The sequence below is a fragment of the Scyliorhinus torazame genome, chromosome 12, assembly GCF_047496885.1.
Source record: "Scyliorhinus torazame isolate Kashiwa2021f chromosome 12, sScyTor2.1, whole genome shotgun sequence".
Taxonomy (NCBI): Eukaryota; Metazoa; Chordata; class Chondrichthyes; order Carcharhiniformes; family Scyliorhinidae; genus Scyliorhinus; species Scyliorhinus torazame.
In genome coordinates this window covers 78,786,031-78,810,131 of record NC_092718.1, presented here as the reverse complement: position 1 = coordinate 78,810,131, position 24,101 = coordinate 78,786,031, and the positions used below count along the sequence as shown (strand labels likewise).

At 51.9% G+C, this 24,101-nt stretch overlaps 1 protein-coding gene across 1 annotated transcript in view; it reads left to right on the top strand.

Annotated features, from left to right (window-relative positions):
* Positions 1-24,101, top strand: part of LOC140386506 (B-cell receptor CD22-like) — a 182,089-nt gene that overhangs the window by 68,844 nt on the left and 89,144 nt on the right. The window contains exons 5-6 of the mRNA XM_072468900.1: positions 16,591-16,851; positions 22,685-23,035. Coding sequence (XP_072325001.1) covers positions 16,591-16,851; positions 22,685-23,035 — 612 coding nt within the window. The remainder of the gene's footprint in view (positions 1-16,590; positions 16,852-22,684; positions 23,036-24,101) is intronic.

Genomic DNA, 24,101 nt, shown 5'->3' with positions numbered 1-24,101 from the left:
ACTGTTGGAGGGTCAGTGCTGAGGGAGTGCTGCACTGTCAGAGGGTCTGTACTGAGGGAGGGCTGGACTGTCAGAGGGTTAGTACTGAGCGAGTACTGCACTGTCAGAGGGTCAGTACTGAGGAGGGGCTGCACTGTCAGAGGGTCAGTACTGAGGGTGTGCTGCACTGTCAAAGGGTCAGTACTGAGGGAGTGCTGCACTGTCAGATGGTCAGTACTGAGGGAGTGCTGCACTGTCAGATAGTCAGTACTGAGGGAGTGCTGCACTGTCAGATGGTCAGTACTGAGGGAAGCTGCACTGTCAGATGGTCAGTACTGAGGGAGTGCTGCACTGTCAGAGGTGAAGTGTTGGGTACTCTGATACACAGACGAATCAACACGGTTGCGAATTGTACAACACAGTTTTATTTCAATCAACTATTAACATAATGTGGAGATGCCGGCGTTGGACTGGGGTGAGCACAGTAAGAAGTCTTAAAACACCAAGTCAAAGTCCAACAGGTTTGTTTTGATGTCACTAGCTTTCGGAGCGCTGCTCCTTCCTCAGTTGAATGAAGAGGTATGTTCCTGAAACCTATATATAGACCATAAGACCATAAGACATAGGAGTGGAAGTAAGGCCATTCGGCCCATCGAGTCCACTCCACCATTCAATCATGGCTGATTTCAACTCCATTTACCCGCTCTCTCTCCATAGCCCTTAATTCCTCGAGAAATCAAGAATTTATCAACTTCTGTCTTAAAGACACTCAACGTCCTGGCCTCCACCGCCCTCTGTGGCAATGAATTCCAGACCCACCACTCTCTGGCTGAAGAAATTTCCCCTCATCTCTGTTCTAAAGTGACTCCCTTTTATTCCATGGCCTCACTATTCTTTGCGTAAAGAACCTACCTCTGACCTCTGTCCTATATCTATTACCCCTCAGTTTAAAGCTATGTCCCCTCGTGCCAGCCATTTCCATCTGCGGGAGAAGGCTCTCACTGTCCACCCTATCTAACCCCCTGATCATTTTGTATGCCTCTATTAAGTCTCCTCTTAACCTTCTTCTCTCCAACGAAAACAACCTCAAGTCCATCAGCCTTTCCTCATAAGATTTTCCCTCCATACCAGGCAACATCCTGGTAAATCTCCTCTGCATCTGCTCCAAAGCCTCCACGTCCTTCCTATAATGCGGTGACCAGAACTGTACGCAATACTCCAAATGCGGCCGTACCAGAGTTCTGTACAGCTGCAACATGACCTCCCGACTCCGGAACTCAATCCCTCTACCAATAAAGGCCAACACTTCTTCACAACCTATCAACCTGGGTGGCAACTTTCAGGGATCTATGTACATGGACACCTAGATCCCTCTGCTCATCCACATTTTTAAGAACTTTACCATTAGCCAAATATTCCGCATTCCTGTTATTCCTTCCAAAGTGAATCACCTCACACTTCTCTACATTAAACTCCATTTGCCACCTCTCAGCCCAGTTGGTAGGATTTCGCAGGCCAGATGGTGGGGGATGAATGTAATGCGACATGAATCCCAGGTCCCGGTTGAGGCCGCACTCATGTGTGCGGAACTTGGCTGTAAGCTTCTGCTCGCCGATTCTGCGTTGTTGCGCGTCCTGAACTCCGCCTTAGAACGTTGTCTACCTCATACGCTGCAGGAAAGGATATCCCGAAGCATGGTACATTGGCGAGACCATGCAGACGCTGCGACAACGAATGAATGGACATCTCGCGACAATCACCAGGCAGGAATGTTCCCTCCAGTCGGGGAACACTTCAGCAGTCAAGGGCATTCAGCCTCTGATCTCCGGGTAAGCATTCTCCAAGGCGGCCTTCAGGATGAGCAACAACGCAGAATCGCCGAGCAGAAGCTTATAGCCAAATTCCGCACACATGAGTGCGGCCTCAACCGGGACCTGGGATTCATGTCGCATTACATTCATCCCCCACCATCTGGCCTGCGAAATCCTAGCAACTGTCCTGGCTTGACACAATTCACAGCTCTTTAACCTGGGGTTACCCATCTCTGGATCTGTAAAGATTTAATTACCTGCTAATGCTCGCATTCCAAGCATTGTCTGGCATCTTTGAATCTGTCTATATATACGTTTCTGGAACATACCTCTTCATTCACCTGAGGAAGGAGCAGCGCTCCGAAAGCTAGTGGCATCAAAACAAACCTGTTGGACTTTAACCCGGTGTTGTACTGAACTATTAACATAGTAAACTCTGGTACTCAGCACATGGTGAATGTCTGAGTGGCTGGCAATGAGGTCTGTGCCCTGAACCGTCTCTTTCTCGAGTGCCCAGGAAGTGTTGTGTTCCCTGTGTTGTACTGTGTATGCTCTTGCCTGCGATTGGCTGTCGTGTTGTGTGTGTTGGTTGGTCCGTTGATCTGTCCATCATTATGTATGTATGTGCTGTGATGTTCACCTGAATATCATGACATCCCCCTTTTTTTACAAGATTATGTGCCTATGTGGTTATAAATAGAGATGTGTAATGAGTGTAGCTAAATGTGTGTGTGTGCAATATCTACAGCATGTACATGGGGCTAAACTATATACAAGGGGCGATGTCGGGTGTGACATAATAACGAGATTGTACCATTATCAAAGAACAGGGAAATGTGTAGCGATAAAACAAATTCCTGTAACGATAAGAACATAAACATATTAACAAAGTGGTTGCATGAGTTCAATGTATAAACAGTCTCATAAGTCCAGTCTAGTAGGTGGGCGACGAATTTGTGTTGACCGCCTCAAGGGTGGGTCGGGAACCACCGGCTGAGGAATGGGCCTGGCCACGGGCGACGACGGAAGGGGCATGGTAGCAGGCAGCTCCACGAAGTTGATATCAGGAACAACAGGAGGGCACGGTGTCAGTGTAAGGTCTCGTAGTGAGCGTGGAAGCAGGCGAAAAGCCCGGCGATTGCGCCTACGAACGGATCCATCAGACATGCGAACCAGGAACAAGCGGGGAGCCACACGTCGGAGAACTTCGGCAGGTGCTGACCAGCCACCTCTGGTAGGTGGATGCGGACTTCGTCTCCAGGGGCCAGGGCGGGAAGATCAGTTGCCCGTGTGTCATATGACCTCTTCTGGTGACCGCGCTGCAGTTGCATCCTGTGCAGTACAGGAGCATGGTCGATTGTGGGTGCCAGAATGGATGGCACAGTGGTCCTGAGGGTGCGACCCATCAACAGCTGTGCTGGTAAGAGACCAGTGGCTAGAGGGGCCGAGCTATAGGCCAGCAGGGCGAGGCAGAAATCCGATCCGGCAGCAGCATCCTTGCAGAGGAGCCGCTTGACGATGTGAACGCCCTTTTCCGCCTTTCCATTTGACTGGGGGTGCAGAGGGCTGGATGTCACGTGTGTGAAGCCATACGAGGCAGCAAAGGATGACCATTCCTGGCTGGCGAAACAGGGCCCATTGTCCGACATGACAGTCATCGGAATGCCGTGGCGAGCAAAGGTGTCTTTGCAAGCCCCAATGACAGCGGACAATGTCAAATCGTGCAGGCGTATGACCTCTGGGTAGTTGGAGAAGTAGTCAACAATGATGACATAGTCCCTGCCGAGCGTGTGAAAGATGTCCACACCCACCTTCGGCCAGGGGGACGTCACAAGGTCATGGGGCAGAAGCGTTTCAGCAGGTTGCGCCAGCTGAAACCTTTGGCAGGTGGGGCAGTTGAGCACCACATTGGCAATATCATCACTGATGCCCGGCCAGTATACCACCACTCGGGCCCTCCGTCTGCACTTCTCGACCCACAGGTGGCCGTTGTGTAGTTGGTCGAGAACCAGCATGTGCATGCTGTGCGGAATCACAATCCGGTCCAGCTTCAGAAGGACACCATCAATGACGGCCAGGTTGTCTCGGACATTGTAGAACTGCGGGCACTGCCCTTTGAGCCACCCTCCCATCATGTGGCGCATCACACGTTGTAGAAGGGGGTCGGCCGCAGTCTCTCGGTGAATACGGGCCAGACTGGAGTCGTCAGCTGGCAGATTTGCTGATGTGAAGGCCACCTGCGCCTCGACCTGACAGACGAACCCCTCCGCATCTGGCGGCGTGCTCACTGCTCTGGATAGGGCATCCGCCACGATGAGGTCCTTCCCTGGAGTGTAGACCAGTTGGAAGTCATACCTCCTAAGTTTAAGTAGGATGCGCTGGAGGCGAGGGGTCATCTCGTTCAGGTCATTGTTTATGATGCTGACCAGGGGGCGGTGGTCAGTTTCAACAGTGAACCGGGGAAGACCATACACATAGTCATGGAACTTGTCTAAACCGGTTAGCAAGCCCAGGCACTCCTTTTCGATCTGCGCTTAGCGCTGCTCTGTGGGGGTCATGGCCCGCGATGCATGGGCGATCGGGGCCCATGACGCAGTGTCATCCTGCTGCGTGAGCACTGCCCCAATGCCGGACTGGCTGGCATCAGTCGAAATTTTAGTGTCACAAGATGTGTCGAAAAACGCCAATACCGGGGCTGTGGTGAGCTTAATTTTGAGCTCCTCCCATTCCTGCTGGTGTGTGTGCTGCCACTGGAACTCCGTGGACTTTTTGGCGAGGTGGCGCAGAGCTGTCGTGGTGTGGGAGGCAAGGTTGGGAATGAACTTCCCCAGGAAGTTGACCATGCCAAGGAAGCGTAGCACTGCTTTCTTGTCTGCCGGCTGCGGCATGGCTGTGATGGCGCTCACCTTGTCTGCATCCGGACAGACCCCTGACCGGGAAATGTGGTCCCCCAGGAACTTCAGCTCGGTTTGGCCGAAAGAACACTTGGCTCTGTTGAGGCGCAGGCCGTTTTCACGTATGCACGCAAAGACGCGCTGGAGACGATTGATGTGCTCCTGTGGTGTGGTGGACCAGATGATGACGTCGTCCACATATACGCGCACCCCTTCGATGCCTTCCATCATCTGCTCCATGATCCTATGAAAGACCTCGGATGCCGAGATGATGCCAAATGGCATTCGGTTGTAGCAGAGCCTGCCGAAAGGGGTGTTGAAGGTGCACAGCTTTCGGATGGACGGATCGAGTTGGATCTGCCAAAAACCCTTAGAGGCATCCAGTTTCGTAAATATTTTCGCCTGGGCCATTTCACTGGTGATCTCTTCCCGTTTGGGTATGTGGTAATGTTCCCTCATAATATTGTTATTTAGGTCTTTTGGGTCAATACAGATCCGGAGCTCGCCGGAGGGCTTCTTGACACACACCATGGAGCTGACCCACGGCGTGGGCTCCGTGACCCGGGACAGCACCCCTTGGTCCTGGAGATCCTGCAGCTGCTGCTTGAGGTGGTCTTTGAGTGGCGCAGGGACTCTGCGAGGTGCGTGAATGACTGGGGTGGCGTCTGGTTTGAGCCGAATTCTATAGGTGTATGGCAGTGTTCCCATGCCCTCGAATGCCTCTTGGTTGTGGGCGAGGAGCGATTGGAGCTGTGCGTTGAACTCTGCATCCGTGAAGTCAGACGTACCGTCTGGAGAGAGAGAGTAGACTCGTTGCACGAAGTGGAGAGCCTTACATGCCTGTGCCCCTGGCAGGGAGTCCTTCAATGAGCCGACTATCTCGAATGAGAGTATGGCCGTGTGTGCGTTGTGTGTCACCTGGAGCTGGCAGGATCCCATAGCCGGGATAATGTTCCCGTTGTAGTCGACCATCCTGCACCGGGACGGCCGAATTGGTGGTCTGACCTTCATGGCGTAGAAGGCTGACCATGCTATGAGGTTGGCGGAGGCGCCAGTGTCCAGGCAGAAAGTTATCGGCGATCGGTTGACCGTCAGGGTGGCACACCATTCATCACCCGGATTGATCGTGTTAACTCGGTTCCCATCAATAACCGCAACACGGAAGGCGTCTCGGACATCTGTGTCACCGGTCTGGATGTCGTATGGGCACGATTCATAATGGGGAGGCTGAAGGGTCCACACGTCCCTGCGAGGTTGTCGGAGTTGTGGAAGATTGACAGGTTGAGCTGCTCGACAGTAAGCAGTGTAGTGGCCCACCTTGCCACAGCGTAGGCATTGTCGGGTTCTTGCCGGACATTGCCGTTTTAAATGTGCAGCTCCACAGTTGCCACATGTCGTGACGTCATGGCGTTCGTTGCGCCACTGCGCATGCGCAGTTCGGTCGTGCGTCGCGTGCGCCTGCGCATCACGTCCCTCAGTGTTGCCGTAGGTTTTGGCGCGCACAAGCGCTGGAGGCCTCGAAAAGTGCGCGAAATGGCCGCCCTCGTCCGGGCCGCCGGCCGGGAGGAACTCGATCGCCTGGACCCGTTCGGCCTCGTGGGGCACCTGGCTCGCCGATCCGGCCGCGTAGAACCCCCGCAGCGCCGATTCGGTCGCCTGAAATTGGGCATAGCGGCTAGTTGCTGTCATGATATTCAGATGAACATCACAGCACATACGTACACACATAATGATGGACAGATCAACGGACCAATCAACACACAAAACACGACAGCCAATTGTGGTGTTGGGTGCTCTGGTGCACAGATGAGCTAACACAGTTGTATGTGGTACAACTCTATTTTATTTTAACTCTTATAATACAGTTCGTTCTGGATACTCTGCACGTGCTGTCTCCCTGAGTGTGTTTGGTAGCAGATCTGTCCTGGTCCTCCTCTGCAGCTAATACTGACCACCGGGGGTCGTGTCTGTGCTTTTATATCTTTCTGTCATTGGTTGTGGTGTTGTGTGTTCTGATTTGTCTGTTGATGTGTCTATCATGATGTGTGTGTTTGAATATCATGACATCCCCCTTTTTTACAAAGATATGTGCCTACGTGGTTATAAATATAATTGTGTTGTGAGTGCATCTAAGAGTGTGTGTGTGTGTTGTGTACAGCGTGTGTATATGACGTAACTATTTACATGGGGCGATGTCGGGTGCGTCACACTAACAAGGTTGTACCATAACAAAACATGGATGCGAGAGAGAAAAAAAAACTTGAACAGTGGTCCGGTCAGACGATATCTGGAACAATAAACAACAACAGGTTATAATACAGAAGTGTTTGACTTTTTGAACGTATGAACAGCGTTATAAGTCCAGTCTAATGGGTGACCGCCTCAAGAATGGGCAGGTCCTCAAGCCGGTTCAGCTGTGGAGATTTGTGGTCACACTGGTTCACCTTGGACTGTTGGAGGTGATGCTGTTGCCGAAGTCTCTACTTTACCATTTGTTGTACTTCGTGCAGTGCTTGGTTTTTTCATTCGTGCAAATATAACATTCAACATCTTTGTTAGTGTTGCCTTGGCTGTGGTTTGGTTCTGGTGGCGATGGAAGGGGCATGATCCGTGGCATCTCCACGAAGTCATCCTTGGGAACCAGTGGAGGATCCGGCGTGTGCGTACGGTTCAGTTGCGAGCGTGGAAGGCGGCGCAAAGCTCGCTGATTGCGCCTACGCACCAATCCATCCGCCCTGCATGCCAGGAACAAGGTGGAGTCTTTTTTCTTTTTCTGTTTGTGGTGGACGGCATCTTGTAGCCGATGGGTCGTTGCCATCGAAGTAGCACCATCACTAATATCATGCAAGGCGATGACTGTGCCAGATGTGGAAGTTGGCCGAGACCGTGCACGCTGGTTCCGGCCACCTGCTGTGCCGGAAGGGCGACTCCACAGAGAAACGTTGAAGCATGTCGCCTTGGAGAGGGAATTGTTGCTCGCATCAACGTCTGGCGATGGCGCGAATTGGTGTGTCCATCTTGGACCGCCGGTGCTGGTTGCCACTGCCGACCCAGTGGGACTGCCACGCGATCCATTCCCTGTCGCCGTGGCATCCGCCGTCACCCTGAGCGTGCCATCACCGAGGCCGCGACACCGCCCGTCCGGAGCAAGGTCTGGCGTGTGCGAATCAGAGTCGGCGCTTGGCTGCTCCCCATCTGGAGTCCGGTCTGCCTTCCGTCGATGCCCCCCGTCCGGAGTCCCAACAGGTTCACTGGAGGCAGCCGAGATTCCCTGAAGCTGCACTTCTGGAGTCGGAACATGCAGGAATGCACCAACCAGTGGAGAGGGTCGAGCCATCGAGGGTGGAAGCGGTGCGCTGCCACCGCAGTCGTCAGTGGTCCCACCGCGATCGTCGAGTGCCTCGGTACGCACTAGGCGAGGTCTGTCACCTTGCACCTTTTGCATGGGAAGTGGGATGCTGTCGTCACTCGTCTCACATCCCGTGGATAGATCCTCATTAGCAGCTTGCTGTTCACTAGGGTTGGGTAAATTGTCAGAGTTTTCATCTGGTGGTGCACACCATGTCGGTGGATTGTCATTGTCTTGCCGTTGTCCTTCATTTGGGCTTTTCTTCTTTGGAATTTTAAATCTTCCCCCAGACATTGCAGAACCTTGTTTATTATCCCCAAATTCTCCCATATGTATGGTCTCGAATATAGGATCCAATGTTTCTATCGACATTGTACTATTTTCCAAAGAACATTCCGTTTCACTTTTCTTCTCAGGTACCTCATATGTATCTTTGTCTAATGTACATGCCTTCATGGTCTCTGGGTCTGATTTTGCTGGGACTGGCATGGTCACAGTCTCTCTTTTACTGTTCTCAATTGCCCACATTATACTCCCCATACATAACTGCTTAATCACTGGGGTTAGTGTGGTACAATGGATAATTGGTCGACCTTATCTGCATCTTCACCATTAGTGGAAAGCACACTTGGTTCACTTGAAACTGCTGCGGGTTTTAAATTCGTTATCTGGCTACTCGATGTCGGTGTCCTCAGGATTCTTGCTCCAATGTTCTGCTCATTTATCAGTGGAGTGTGTATAGGTTCAATGCAATTAATGTTCCCCTCAAGGTTTGAAGAGTCATTACTGACTAACTGCTGGTCTTCGAAGTTGGGACTTTGCGGCGTTTTGTTGAAGGGAGACATTTGTCCCTGCTGTAGATATGATTCAGGTTGTGTTATTTCCATTAAGTGAGGATCAATGTCTTGTCCATTTTTTCGATCCGTACTAAAACACTGGCAATTCTCAGTCTGCTCCTTGCAAGTTAAACATTCAATTAATTTCTTTAGCAAATCCTCAGCATCCTTCTGTGGCCGTGCAGCATTATTCATCTCTGTTCGGCTATAATGATCCTGAAGGTCAGCGCATAAACCTTTTTTCTTCGGGCTTGGACGAGGCGATTCCTTTGGCTTGTCTTCAGTTGGGCTTGAACAGTCTTCAGCGCTGTGCCCTTCATTGTAGCATGAGAGACCGTCATGGTCATGCTGCTGTGTAGTGGAGCATGGTAGGCTGTTATAGCCTTCTTGCTGTTCACGTGAGCATGGCAGACTTGCATCGTCTGCCGCTGGTTGGTCAGGAGAGGTTGCTAGACCCTCATGGTCGTGTTCCTGCAAGGACTGCACTCTGGAGTCTTGCGTTGCTTCTATCGTGGAGGCTGTCCACGAGCTCCCTGTGGAGGCTTGTGACTCTGGAGTCACTTCTTGTTCATGCAAGGACTGCGCTCTGGAGTCTTGCGTTGCTTCTATCGTGGAGGCTGTCCACGAGCTCTCTGTGGAGGCTTGTGACACTGGAGTCACTTCTTGTTCGTGCAAGGACTGCGCTCTGGAGTCTTGCGTTTCTGCAATTGTGGAGTCTGTCCACGAGCTTGCTGTGGAGGCTTGTGACACTGGAGTCACTTCTGGTTCATGCGAGGACTGCGCTCTGGAGTCTTGCATGTCTTCTTTCATAGAGTCGGGAACGTTGAGCGGGACGTGGACCACGCTCTGTGTGGCAGCAGGGCGCTCTCCGTGTGCTTGCAGCGCTCTCTGTCTGTTAATGTCAGGCTGCAGCATCATCCGGTACTGATAAGTTGGGACGTCATATCTGCTGGATTGAAGATCCTCAAATCCGAAAAATGAATCCGCATCTGCGTCGGATTCAATGTGGGGGCCGCCAATGTGCAACACGAAAGGTTCGTCCGAGTCATAGTCGTATAGGACCACGGAGCTATCATTGGGCTCGCGAGGTCCGGAAACACTGTAAAAATCGTCATCGAAGTATTCGAGGTCGGAATCATCGGCTTGTGCGTAGGTAACTGCTTGTCGGAGGGTTCTTCGGAGGTCAAATTCATCTCCTGGGTCAATTTGCGGCAATGTGCTGTCATTCCAGGTGAGGGAAGGTTGTTTTACAGCTTTAACAGATTTTAGTTTTTTTGATTTGGGACGTTTCCCTTTTAAATTGGATTTGGGACGTTTCCCCTTTAAATTGGTGCAGTCTGGGGCCTCTGACATCCTGACGCTCGGTATGTAGCACGTAGCAAGCGACTGCGCATGCTCAGATCGCTGTTCCTTTACCGATGGCCGTTTTCTTGACTGCGCATGCGCAGCATCTCGCGCATGCGCAGCATCTCGCGCATGCGCAAACGAAACTTCTGGTTCTGCGCACTGCTCGCGCAACTGTGCTAGCGTGATACCTTTAGCAAGATGGCCGCCGACCTCGACCCAGCCCTCTCTCAGGCACGGGATTTCGGCCTCTGGGAATTCGGGCTCCGGGATCCCGGCCACGAGGTGAGTACTACAGCTTTTCTTACCTTTACTTGCCGATTGGATTGCGTTTTCTTCACAGTACTTGGAGAATTTGTCCAGGACTGCCTGGTAATCGTACCTTTGCTGCCTCCTGAAGAACCTGAACCTTGTGAATATTTCTCTTGCCCTTGCACCGGCGATGGTGAGGAGAAATTCAATTTTTTCGCTATCACCCAGGTCTTGGAGTTCAGCTGCCACCAGGAACAATTCGAACACTTGCCGGAATCGCCGCCAGTTTTCGCGGAGATCGCCGTAGCACTGGAGCGGCTGCGGAACCGGGAACTCTATCATTTTGCCTGGGCACTGCTGGTTGTCTGTGTACACTGAGGTATGCCGGCAGGTATCGATCCACTCCTGTACCATGTGGTGTTGGGTGCTCTGGTGCACAGATGAGCCAACACAGTTGTATGTGGTACAACTCTATTTTATTTTAACTCTTATAATACAGTTCGTTCTGGATACTCTGCACGTGCTGTCTCCCTGAGTGTGTTTGGTAGCAGATCTGTCCTGGTCCTCCTCTGCAGCTAATACTGACCACCGGGGGTCGTGTCTGTGCTTTTATATCTTTCTGTCATTGGTTGTGGTGTTGTGTGTTCTGATTTGTCTGTTGGTGTGTCTATCATGATGTGTGTGTTTGAATATCATGACACCAATCACGGACAGGAGCACACACAGTACAAAGCAGGGAACATGACACTTCCTGGGCACTCGAGCAGGAGAGGGCTCAGGGCACAGACCTCATTGCCAGCCACTCAGAGGTTCACCATGTGCTGAACACCAGAGTTTAATATGTTAATAATTTATTGAAATAAAACTGTGTTGTACCATTCGCAACAGTGTTGGTTCGTTTGTTGGATCCTCATAAGGTCTTCCCTCCATACCAGGCAACATTCTGGTAAATCTCCTCTGCAGCCTTTCCAATGCTTCCACATCCTTCCTACAATGCGGCGACCAGAATTGCACGCAATACTCCAAATGCGGCCGCACCAGAGTTTTGTACAGCTGCAACATGACCTCGTGGCTCCGAAATTCAATCCCTCTAGGAATAAAAACTAACACACCGTACTCCTTCTTAACAACCCTCTCAACCTGGGTGGCAACTTTCAGGAATCTATGTACATGGACACCGAGATCTCTCTGCTCATCCACACTGCCAAGAATCTTACCATTAGCCCAGTACTCTGTCTTCCTGTTATTCCTTCCAAAATGAATCACCTCACACTTTTCTGCATTAAACTCCATTTGCCACCTCTCAGCCCAGCTCTGCAGCTTATCTATGTCCCTCTGTAACTTGTCTGTATCCTTCCGCACTGTCCACAACTCCACCGACTTTAGTGTAATTTGCTAATTTACTCACCCATCCTTCTACGCCCTCCTCCAGGTCATTTATAAAAATGACAAACAGCAGTGGCCCCAAAACAGATCCTTGTGGTACACCACTAGTAACTGGACTCCAGTCTGAACATTTCCCACGCACCACCCTTTGTCTTCTTCCAGCTAGCCAATTTCTGATCCAAACTGCTAAATCACCTAGAATCGCATGCCTCCGTATTTTCTGCGATAGCCTACCGTGGGGAACCTTATCAAACGCTTTACTGAAATCTATATACACCACATCAACTGCTTTACCCTCATCCACCTGTTTGGTCACCTTCTCAAAGAACTCAATAAGGTTTGTGAGGCATGACCTACCCTTCACAAAACCGTGTTGACTATTTCTAATCAAATTATTCCTTTCCAGATGATTATACATCCTATCTCTTATAAACCTTTCCAAGACTTTGCCCACAACAGAAGTAAGGCTCACTGGTCTATAGTTACCGGGGTTGTCTCTACTCCTCTTCTTGAACAAGGGGACAACATTTGCTGTCCTCCAGTCTTCTGGCAGTATTCCTGTCGACAAAGGTGAATTAAAGATCAAAGCCAAAGGCTCAGCAATCTCCTCCCTGGCTTCCCAGAGAATCCTAGGATAAATCCCATCCGGCCCAGGGGAATTATCTATTTTCACACTTTCCAGAATTGCTAACACCTCCTCCTTATGAACCTCAAGCCCTTCTAGTCTAGTAGCCTGTATCTCAGTATTCCCCTCGACAACATTGTCTTTTTCCTGTGTGAATACTGACAAAAAATATTCATTTTGCACCTCTTCTATCTCCTCAGACTCCACGCACAACTTCCCACGACTGTCCTTGACTGGCTCTACTCTTAACCTAGTCATTCTTTTATTCCTGACATATCTAGAGAAAGCCTTAGGGTTATCCTTGATCCTACCTGCCAAAGACTTCTCATGTCCCCTCCTGGCTCTTCCTAGGTCTCTCTTTAGGTCCTTCCTAGCTAACTTGTAACTCTCGAGCGCCCTAACTGAACATTCACGTCTCATCTTTACATAAGCCTCCTTCTTCCTCTTGACAAATGTTTCAACTGCTTTAGTAAACCATGGTTCCCTCGCTCGACCACTTCCTCCCTGCCTGACAGGTACATACTTATCAAGGACACGCAGTAGTTGTTCCTTGAACAAGCTCCACATTTCCATTGTACCCATCCCCTGCAGTTTTCCTCTCCATCCGATGCATCCTAAGTCTTGCCTCACCGCATCATAATTGCCTTTCCCCCAGATATAACTCTTGCCCTGCGGTATATACCTATCCCTTTCCATCACTAAAGTAAACGTAATCGAATTGCGGTCACTATCACCAAAGTGCTCACCTACCTCCAAATCTAACACCTGTCCTGGTTCATTACCCAGTACCAGATCCAATATGGCCTTGCCTCTTGTCGGCCTGTCTACATACTATGTCAGGAAACCCTCCTGCACACATTGGACAAAAACTGGCCCATCTAAAGTACTCGAGCTATAGCGTTTCCAGTAAATATTTGGAAAGTTAAAGTCCCCCATAACAACTACCCTGTTTCTTTCGCTCCTATCCAGTATCATCTTTGCAAACCTTTCCTCTACATCAGGAGGGTCAGCACTGAGGGAGTGTCGCACTGTTGGAGGGTAAGTACCAAGGGAGTGTTGCACTGTTGGAGGGCAGCACGGTCGCATTGTGGATAGCACAATTGCTTCACAGCTCCAGGGTCCCAGGTTCGATTCCAGCTTGGGTCATTGTCTGTGCGGAGTCTGCACATCCTCCCCGTGTCTGCGTGGGTTTCCTCCGAGTGCTCCGGTTTCCTCCCACAGTCCAAAGATGTGCAGGTTAGTTGGATTGGCCATGATAAATTGGCCTTCGTGTCCAAAACTGCCCTTAGTGTTGGGTGGGGTTACTGGATTATGGGGATAGGGTGGAGGTGTTGACCTTGGGTAGGGTGCTCTTTCCAAGAGCCGGTACATACTCGATGGGCCGAATGGCCTCCTTCTGCACTGTAAATTCTATGATCTATGATCTCTGGAACTTTTCGGAGGCCTATAGAAAACCCCTAACAGGGTGACCTCTCCTTTCCTGTTTCTAACCTTAGCCCATACTACCTCAGTAGACGAGTCCTCATCAAACGTCCTTTGTGCCACCGTAATACTGTTCTTGACTAACAATGCCACCCCTCCCCCTCTTTTACCACCTTCCCTGAGCTTACTGAAATATCTAAACCCCGGCCCTGCAACAACCATTCCTGTCCCTGCTCTATCCATGTCTCCGAAATGGCCACTAGGGTCAGTACTGAGGGAGTGCTGCACTGTCAGAGGATATGTACTGTGGGAGTGCTGCACTGTTGGAGGGTCAGTACTGAGGGAGTGCCGCACTGTTGGAGGGCAAGTACCGAGTGTCGTGTTGGGTGTTCTGGTCTACAAACAGGTCAACACGGCTGGAGATGGTGTAACTCTATTTTATTAACAACTTGACTGTAATAACATACTGTAAGCTTGGGTATGTGCATTACCAGCTTATCTGTGGACCCTGTCCTATCACTATCTAGGTGAGGCACTCAGCACATCGTGAATGTCTGAGAGGCAGGCTGTGAGCTCTGTGCTCTGAGCTGGCTGCTGCTAGAATGAACAGGAACTCTGGTGTCCCCTGTCTGTATCGTGCGGATGTTGTGCTCTCACTGGTGATTGGCTGCGATGTTGTGTATGCTGGTTGGTCCTACTGTATGTCCATCAGTGTGTCAGTGTGTGTGTGATTGCACCATGATATGCTGATGTATATCATGACATCCCCCCTTTTCGCAAAGAATATGTGCCTACATGAGAATAAATAAAGTGTAGTGAGTGTGTCTGATCATGTGTGTGCATTATTTACATCAATATGTACATGTGGCTAAACTATATACACGGGAAGGTGCCAGGTGCAGAGGAAAACTATGTTCCACCAAGAACGACGCAAATGCTGTTAACAAACGATGAGAAACTCTTAAACAGTACGGCGGAACAAATCAGGGAGTCCAATACTGCAAGGTTTATAAATCAAGTCTTTGGGGTGGGCGGCGAATTCGGGTTGACTGTCAGGGTGGCACACCACTCGTCGTCCAGATTAATGCTGTGCACCGACAGCGGCTGGTGCGTTCGACTCGGGGACAGCTTGTTCTTGTTGATGACAGCAATGCGGAAAGGCTCCCTGTCCTCAGTGTCACTGGTCTGTATAATGTCAGGATCGGACTCGGTGAACGTGGGTAGAATTGCCCAAACATTTCTACGAGGCTGGTTAAACTGTTGCGAGTTGGCAGGCTGAGGTGCTCGACAGCAGGCAGCAGAGTGGCCAAGCCTGCCACAGCGTAGGCATTGTCGCGCTTTGGCCGGACATTGCTGCTATAAATGGGCGGAGCCACAGTTGCCACACGTCATGACGTCAGTGCGTTCGTTGCGCCACCACGCATGCGCGGTGTGGTCTTGCGTAGTGCGCGCCTGCGCATCGCGTTCCTCCACGTCAACATCCCCTCTTTTGCCGCGTACAAGTTCAGGAGGGCTCGGAAAGCGCGCAAAACGGCCGCCCTCCTCCGGGCCGCAGGCTGGGAGGTACTCGATCGTCTGGACCCGCTCCGCCTCGTGGGGCCCCTGCCGCGCCGTTTCAGCCGACTGGATGTGTGAGTACCGGCTGGTGGCGTTCTCATGCAGGACACAGGTCTCGATGGCCGTCGCTAGGGTGAGTTGCTTGATTTTAAGGAGCTGCTACCGCAGGGTGTCCGACATGACCCCGAAAACTATCTGGTCGCGTATCATGGAGTCAGAGGTGGGCTCATAGACTGGAAAGGCTCGTCCTTACCCTGCAGGTGCTGCTGGAACAGCTTTCGAAGCTTTCGTTAACTTCAACGCAGAAGTGTTCATCAAATTTTAGGAGCACCGTCTTGCATTTGGTTTTGTCCTCGCCGTCCGCGAATGTAAGGGAGTTAAAGATGTGGATGGCGTGTTGCCATGCCGTGGAGTGAAGAAGGGCAATCTTCCTGGTGTCCGATGCATTCTCCCTGTCTGTGGCCTCTAGGAAGAGCTGGAAGCGCTGTTTAAAAAGCTTCCAATTCACCCCGAGATTGCCAGCAATGCGTAGCGGCAGGATGGCGGATTGCTGATAAGTTGCAGGTAGGTCTCACAGGGGCTAGTATGCATTGACTCCTGGAACCATGTCGTGTTCAGTGTTCTGGTCTACAAACAGGTCAACGCGGCTGGAAATGGTGTAACTCTATTTTATTAACAACTTGACTGCACCATGATATGCTGATGTAAATCATGACACCGAGGGAGTGTTGCACTGTCGGAGGGTCAGTACTGAGGGCGTGCTGCACTGTCAGAGGGTACGTACTGTGGGAGTGCTGCACTGTTGGCGGGTCAGCACTGAGGGAGTTTTGCACTGTTGGAGGGTAAGTACCGAGGGAGTGTTGCACTGTCAGAGGGTCAGTATTGAGGGAGTGCTGCACTGTCAGAGAGTTCCTACCCAGGGAATTGCACTGTCTCCTTTTCCTCTGTAACAGATGCGAGGGGTTGAATGGGTCTGCTCCTGTTCCTGTGTCCCTATTACCTTCCAAATACAGATGTGTCATCTGTGGTAATTTGTTGTTTTTGACGGGCTTTGGGCCGTCTGTATTGCGCCTGATCTCTGTGATATCCTGCTGGTTTTAACGTGTTTTATTTACTCTGTTCTCTTGTTAATCAGATGCTCCGAAGCTGGTTTACATCGATTCTTCTCATTATACACAAAGCTACGAAGGTGGAAGAGTGACTTTAACATGTGTGGTTTTAAACAGTAACCCTCCAGTGACAAGTTACACATGGCGGAGAGAAGGTAGAGTTGGATTCTATGGAAGCACGCATGAGAAATCTTTGACGATATCTACAGTTCATCAGTCTTATCGATGTGAAGCAACTAATTCATTGGGAACAACCTCCTCTGATGACGCCAGCCTGGTAAAATTAAGTACGTATCGAAATCTTCCACCCTCAGTGAACATCATCTCATCCATAACTGCTGAACCTCCCATGCCCTCCGTCTTAACCCAAACTGAGACCCGTTTACCCGTCACCCACTGTCCGCTCACTTACTGACTCGGGCTCTCTATGCAGTAAACCCTCACATTTTCTAATATCATCCCTGGGTTATTTCCTCACGCCTTCCAACCTCCTCCCTTCTCTCTACAACCTCCTCCACCCCCTGCAACCCTCCCTATTTCTGTACAAGATTCTATGGAATCCTCCAGGCCGTAAAACTTCACGGTAGCACAGTGGTTAGCACTGTGGCTTCGCAGCGCCAGGGCCCCAGGTTCGATTCCCCGCTGGGTCACTGTCTGTGCGGAGTCTGCACGTTCTCCCCGTGTCTGCGTCGGTTTCCTCCGGGTGCTCCGTTTCCTGCCACAAGTCCCGAAAGACGTGCTGTTAGATAATTTGGACATTCTGAATTCTCCCTCTTTATACCCATAATGTGGCGATAGGGAGCTTTTAACGGTGGCTTCATTGTAGTATTGATGTGTGCCTACTTGTGACAATAAAGTTTATTAAAATTAAAACATTCCTTATCTCTGTAATCACCTCCAAGACCTACAACTATCCCGACCTCTGTAACCTCCTCCACACCCTGCAAACCTCCCTATCTCTGTAACACCCTTCAGCCCCGACAACTTTCCCTATCTCAGTAATCTCCTCCAGTTCCGATAACCCTCCCTATCTATGCTACCCCCCTCCACCCGTTAAAACCCTCCCAATCTCTCTAACCTCCTCCTGCCCCGACAACCCTCCCGGTCTCTGTAACATCCTCCAGCTCCTAGAATCCTCCCTATCTCTGTAACCTCCTCTAGCCCCTACAACACTCCCTGGGCGAAATTCTCCGGAAACGGCGCGATGTCCGCCGACTGGCGCCCAAAACGGTGCAAATCAGACGGGCATCGCGCCGCCCCAAAGGTGTGGAATGCTCCGCATCTTTGGGGGCCGAGCCCCAACATTGAGGGGCTAGGTCAGCACCGGACGAATTTCCGCCCCGCCAGCTGGCGGAAAAGGCCTTTGTTGCCCCGCCAGCTGGCGCGGAAATGACATCTCCGGGCGGCGCATGCGCGGGAGCATCAGCGGCCGCTGACAGCATTCCCGCGCATGCGCAGTGGAGGGAGTCTCTTCTGCCTCCGCCATGGTGGAGGCGGAAGGGAAAGAGTGCCCCCACGGCACAGGCCCGCCCGCGGATCGGTGGGCCCCAATCGCGGGCCAGGCCACCCTGGGGGCACCCCCCCCCCGGGGCCAGATCGCCCCGCGCCCCCCCCAGGACCCCGGAGCCCGCCCGCACCGCCTTGTCCCGCCGGTAAGGTAGGTGATTTAATTTACGCCGGCGGGACAGGCATTTTAGCGGCGGGACTTCGGCCCATCCGGGCTGGAGAATCGAGCGGAGGGGCCCGCCAACAGGCGCGGCGCGATTCCCGCCCCCGCCAAATCTCCGGTGCCGGAGACTCCGGCAACCGGCGGGTGCGGGATTCACGCCAGCCCACGGCGATTCTCCGACCCGGCGGGGGTTCGGAGAATTTCGCCCCCTGACCGGGATTCTCCGACCCCGCGCCGTGTCGGAGACCCCGGAGATTCCCTGGGCCCCGACCGGCCAAGTGGCCGCCGAGTTCAGCTGAGTCCCGCCGGCGTGGGTCACGTATGGTTCACGCGGCGGGACCCGGAAGTTCTGTGTGCGGGGGCTATCCTGGTGAGGGGACGGGGCAATCCAACCACGTGGGGGATCTCCAAGGTGATTGGCCTGCGATCGGGTCCTACCGATCGGCGGGTGGGCTGGTTCCGTGGGGGCCTATGTTCCTCCGCGCCGGGCCCCTGGAGGGCTCCGCCATATTGCCCGGGGGCTGGCGCGGAGACGCGAACCCACACGCATGCGCGGAATCACGCTGGCCATAGCGGCCATGCGCGAACCCGCGCCGGCTGGAGCTGCGGGGACCATTCCGGCACCGACCTAGCCCCCCAGAAGGGGAGCGTGCTGGACAATTGAGAACCGTTTACGCTGGAGTGGCTCATGCCACTTTTCACGCAGGCATCAGAACTTGGCTGCGGCACTGGAGAATCCTGGCCCCGATCTCTGTAACCTCCTCCAGCCTTTACAACCCTCCATATCGCTGTAACCTCCTCAACCTCCTGCAACCCTTCCTATCTTAGTAACATCCTCCACCCCCTGACAATTTTCCCTATCTCTGTAACTCTCATCCACCATTAATACCACCCCTATCTCCCTAAACGCCTCGTGCCCCTGCAACCCTCCCAATCTCTGGAACATCATATAGCTCCTACAATCCTCCCCATCACTGCAACCACCTCCATCCCCTAGAATGCTCCTATCTCTGTAACTTCCTCCATCCCCTCCAACACTCTCTATCTCTACAACATCCTCCAGCCCCAACAACTGTCCCTATCTCTGTGACCTCGTCCAGCCCATATAACCCTTCCTATCTCTGTAACCTCCTCCAGACCCTTCAACCCTACCAATCTCTGTAATATTCTCCAGACCCTACAACTTTCAATATCTATGTAACCTCCTCCAGCCCCTATAAGCCTCACTAACTCTGTATCCCTCCTCCAGATGCTAATACCTCCCATCAGTCTAACCTCCTCTAGCGCTTACAACCCTACCTATGTCTGTAACCGACACCGCCCCAAACAACACTCTCCATCTCTGTAACCTCCTCCAGCCCCGACAACCCAACCTATTTCTTAATGTTCCTCAGCCCCGATACTTTTCATGATCTCTGTAACCTCATCCAGCCCCTTCCACCCTACCTATCTCTGTAACTTCCCCAACCCCTGCCACCCTCCCTATTCCTGTAACCTCCTTCAGCCCGACAACCCTCCATATCTGTGTAACCTCCTCCAGCCCCAACACCCCTCTCTATCTCTCTAACATCGTCCATCTCCTATAATCTTCCCTATCTCAGTAAACTCCTCCAGCCCCTACAATCCTCTTATCTCTGGAACATCATCCAGCCCCTCAACCCTCCCAATCTCTATAACCTCCGACAGCCCTTACAGCCTTCCCAATCTCTGTAACCTCATCGAGCCCCTAAACCCTCCCTATGTCTGTAAGCTCCTCCAGCCCCTACAACACTCCATATCTCAATAACAACCTCCAGCCACTCCAACTTTCTCAACTTCTGCAACATTCTCCAATCCCTACAACCAGCCCTATTATTGTAACCTCACCCAGCCCCTTCAACTCTCCCTACCACTGTAACCTCCTCCAGCTCCTCCGACCCTCCCTGTGTCTGTAACCTCCTCCAGCTCCTACAATCCTCCATATCTCTGTAACATCCTCCAGCCACTCCAAATTTCCCATATTCTGTAACTGCCCCGGCCCCTTCAGCCCTCCATATCTCTGTAACATCCTCCAGCCCCTATAACCCTCCCTATTTCTGTAACCTCCTCCAGCCCCTACAACCCTCCCTATCTCTGTAACCTCCTCCAGCCCCTACAACCCTCCCTATCTCTGTAACCTCCTCCAGCCCCTACGACACTCCCTATGTCTGTCAGCTCCGCCAGCCCCTACAACCCTCCCTATCTCTGTAACCTCCTCCAGCCCCTACGACACTCCCTATGTCTGTAAGCTCCTCCAGCCCCTTCAATCCTTCATATCTCTGTAACATCCTCCAGCCCCTACGACACTCCCTATGTCTGTAACCTCCTCCAGCCCCTACAACCCTCCCTATGTCTGTAAGCTCCACCAGCCCCTACAACCCTCCATATCTCTGTAACATCCTCCAGCCCCTACAGCCCTCCCTATGTCTGTAAGCTCCTCCAGCCCCTACAACCCTCCATATCTCTGTAACATCCTCCAACCCCTATGACCCCCCCTATGTCTGTACGCTCCTCCAGCCCCTACAACCCTCCATATCTCTGTAACATCCTCCAGCCCCTACGACCCTCCCTATGTTTGTAAGCTCCCCCAGCCCCTACAACCCTCCATATCTCTGTAACATCCTCCAGCCCCTATGACCCTCCCTATGTCTGTAAGCTCCTCCAGCCCCTACAACCCTCCATATCTCTGTAACATCCTCCAACCCCTATGACCCCCCCTATGTCTGTACGCTCCTCCAGCCCCTACAACCCTCCATATCTCTGTAACATCCTCCAGCCCCTACGACCCTCCCTATGTTTGTAAGCTCCCCCAGCCCCTACAACCCTCCATATCTCTGTAACATCCTCCAGCCCCTATGACCCTCCCTATGTCTGTAAGCTCTTCCAGCCCCTACAACCCTCCATATCTCTGTAACATCCTCCAGCCACTCCAAATTGCCCAAATTCTGTAACCGCCCCGGCCCCTAGAAACCTCCCTGGCTCCGTAACATCGTCCAGCTCCCCAATCCTCCCTATCTCTGTAACCTTCTCCAGCCTCTACAACCCTCCCTATATCTTTAACCTCCTCCAGCCCCTACAACCCTCCCTATCTCTGTAAGCTCTTCCAGCCCCTACAACCCTCCCTATATCTTTAACCTCCTCCAGCCCCTACAACCCTCCCTACCTATGTAAGTTCCTCCAGCCCCTACAATCTCCTTATCTCTGTCACATCGTCCAGGCCCGACAACCCTCCCTATCTCTGTAACCTCCTCCAATCCCATACAACCCTCCCTATCTCTGTAACCTCCTCCAATCCCATACAACCCTCCCTATCTCTGTAACCACCTCCAATCCCATACAACCCTCCCTTTCTCTGTAACCTCCTCCAGTCCCTACAACCCCCCCTATTTCTGTAAGCTCCTCCAGCCCCCATAGCCCTCCATAATCTCTGTAACCTCCTCCTGCCCCTATAACTCTCCTTATCTCTGTAACATCGTCCAGCTCCTATAATCATCCCAACCTCTGTAACCTCTTCCAGCCCTGACAACCGTCTCTATCTCTGTAACCTCCCCCAGTCCCTCCAACGTTTCCTAATGCTGTAACCTCCTCCAGCTCCTTCAACCCTCCCTATCTCTGTGACACCGTCCAGCTTCTATAATCATCCCTACCTCTGTAACCTACTCCAGCTCCTACAACCTTCCCTTATCTCTGTGTGGTAGTATGTATTGGGGGTCATGTGGGACTGGAAGCCCTAATGTCATTGGCTGACAGATCCCGGGTCCTGGTTGGCCGTTGACCTCATACTCCGCCCTGAAGGCGAAGTATAAGAAGCCGGTGCCTTCCCCCGCATGCCAGTTTACTATCGGGCTGCTGGGGAACAGACACGCTTAATAAAGCCTCATCGACTTCACTCTGTTTGTCTCACGGAGTCTTTGTGCGCCACACTCTGTTACATCCTCCAGCCCCTACAACCCTCTCTATCTCTGTAACCTCCTACAGCCGCTACAATCCTCAGAGTGCTCTGCCTGATCGGGTGGTCGTGTTGGATCCCTCACATTTAAGAAATATTTAGGTGAGCACTTGAAACTCCAGAGCATACAAGGCTACGGACCACTGCTGGAAAATGGGATCAGAGTACTTGACGACTGGCACACACACGATGGGCCGAAGGGCCTTGTTGTGGGCTGTAAAACTCCACGACTCTGTAAAAGTGACGTGAGGACAGGTTTATCTCACCCAGAGGGGGGACAGAGACTGGAAGGATCTTCTGAAGAGGGCAGGTTTGATCGAGGCGTTTGAAAGGGGGATGGGATGGCTCGCTCGCTGAGAAGGGATAATGTGTGGGGTTTACGGAGGACAAGGGCTGGGAAGCGAGGGATGAGGCGCAGCGCTCTTTCAGCAAGCCCCAATCCCCCGACACTGTAAAGGAGTCTGTGATTGTGTGTCCATTACAGGCGACAACAGCTGGGGGGTGTGGAGCCCCCTCGCAGTGCGGGCTATAGAAGGTTCATGTGCGGTCATCCCCTGTCGGTTCCACTACCCAAACACGGTTCAGGGTACCGGTGAGAAGACTGGAAAATGGCTCAAAGGACACCATTACCACGGAGACCAAGTGTATCTCAGCACAGGACAAAATGCCGCTGATCACAGTCGACGTGTAGAGTTTCTCGGAAGTATGGACAGCGGAAACTGTACTTTGAGGATAAATGATTTAAATAGAACGGATAGCGGGAAATATTATTTCCGGATCGAGATAGGTGAAGATAAATGGTCGCAGAAAACCGGAAGCCGACTTCTGGTATCTGGTGAGTTTGTGATCAGAATGGTGAATATTAATTTTCTCCAGAATTTCAGATGTGGCTAAATGGATATTCTCTCTCTTTCCATTTCTCTCCCCGCTCTCTCTCTGTCTCCCTCGCTCTCTCACACACTCTCTCTCCTTCCACTACTCTGTCGCTCTCTGCCCCTATCTCTACCTCTCCCCCACTCTCTCTCTCCTGCTCTCCCTCTTGCTCTACTGCACTCTCCTTCCCGCTCTCTCTCTCATGCACTCTCTCTCCTTCCTTCTCTCTCATTCTATCACTCTCACCTCAACCTCTTTGTCTCTTAATCCCCCTTTCTGTCTCTGTCCCTCGCCCCCACTTTCTCCTGCACTCCTTCCCTCTCTACCTCCTGCACTCTCTCACTCCCTCTCTCTATTTTCAGAACTCTCTCACTCCCTTTCTCCAGCAATCTCCTACTCCCTCTCTCTCTCTATTTCCAACACTCACTCACTCTCACTCCAGCAATCTCTCACTCCCTCTCTCTATCTCCTGCGCTCTCTCACTCCCTCTTTCTCTCTATCTCCTGCACTTTCTCACTCCCTCTCTCTATATCTAGCAATCTCTCACTCCCTCTCTCTGTGACTCCTGCACTCTCTCACTCTGACACTCTCTCTATGGCAGCACAATGGTTAGCACTGTTGCTTCACAACGCCAGGGAGCCGGGTTCAATTCCCGACTTGGGTCAATGTCTGTGAGGAGTCTGCATGTTCTCCCCGTGTCTGCGTGGGTTTCCTCCAGGTGCTCCGGTTTCCTCCCACAAATCCCAAAAGACGAGCTTGTTAGGTGAATTGGACATTCTCAATTCTCCCTCAGTGTACCAGAACAGACGCCGGAGTGTGGCGACTAGGGGATTTTCACAGTAACCTTATTGCAGTGTTAATGTAAGCCTACTTGTGACACAAATAAGGATTATTACTATCTCCAAAAATATCCCACTCCCTCTCTCTCTCTGCAGCCCTCTCAGTCTCTCTCTGTCTATCTCCTGTACTCCCTCACTCTCTCCCGATCTCCTGTAGTCTCTGTAATGTATTGTTGAATGGGCTGATTT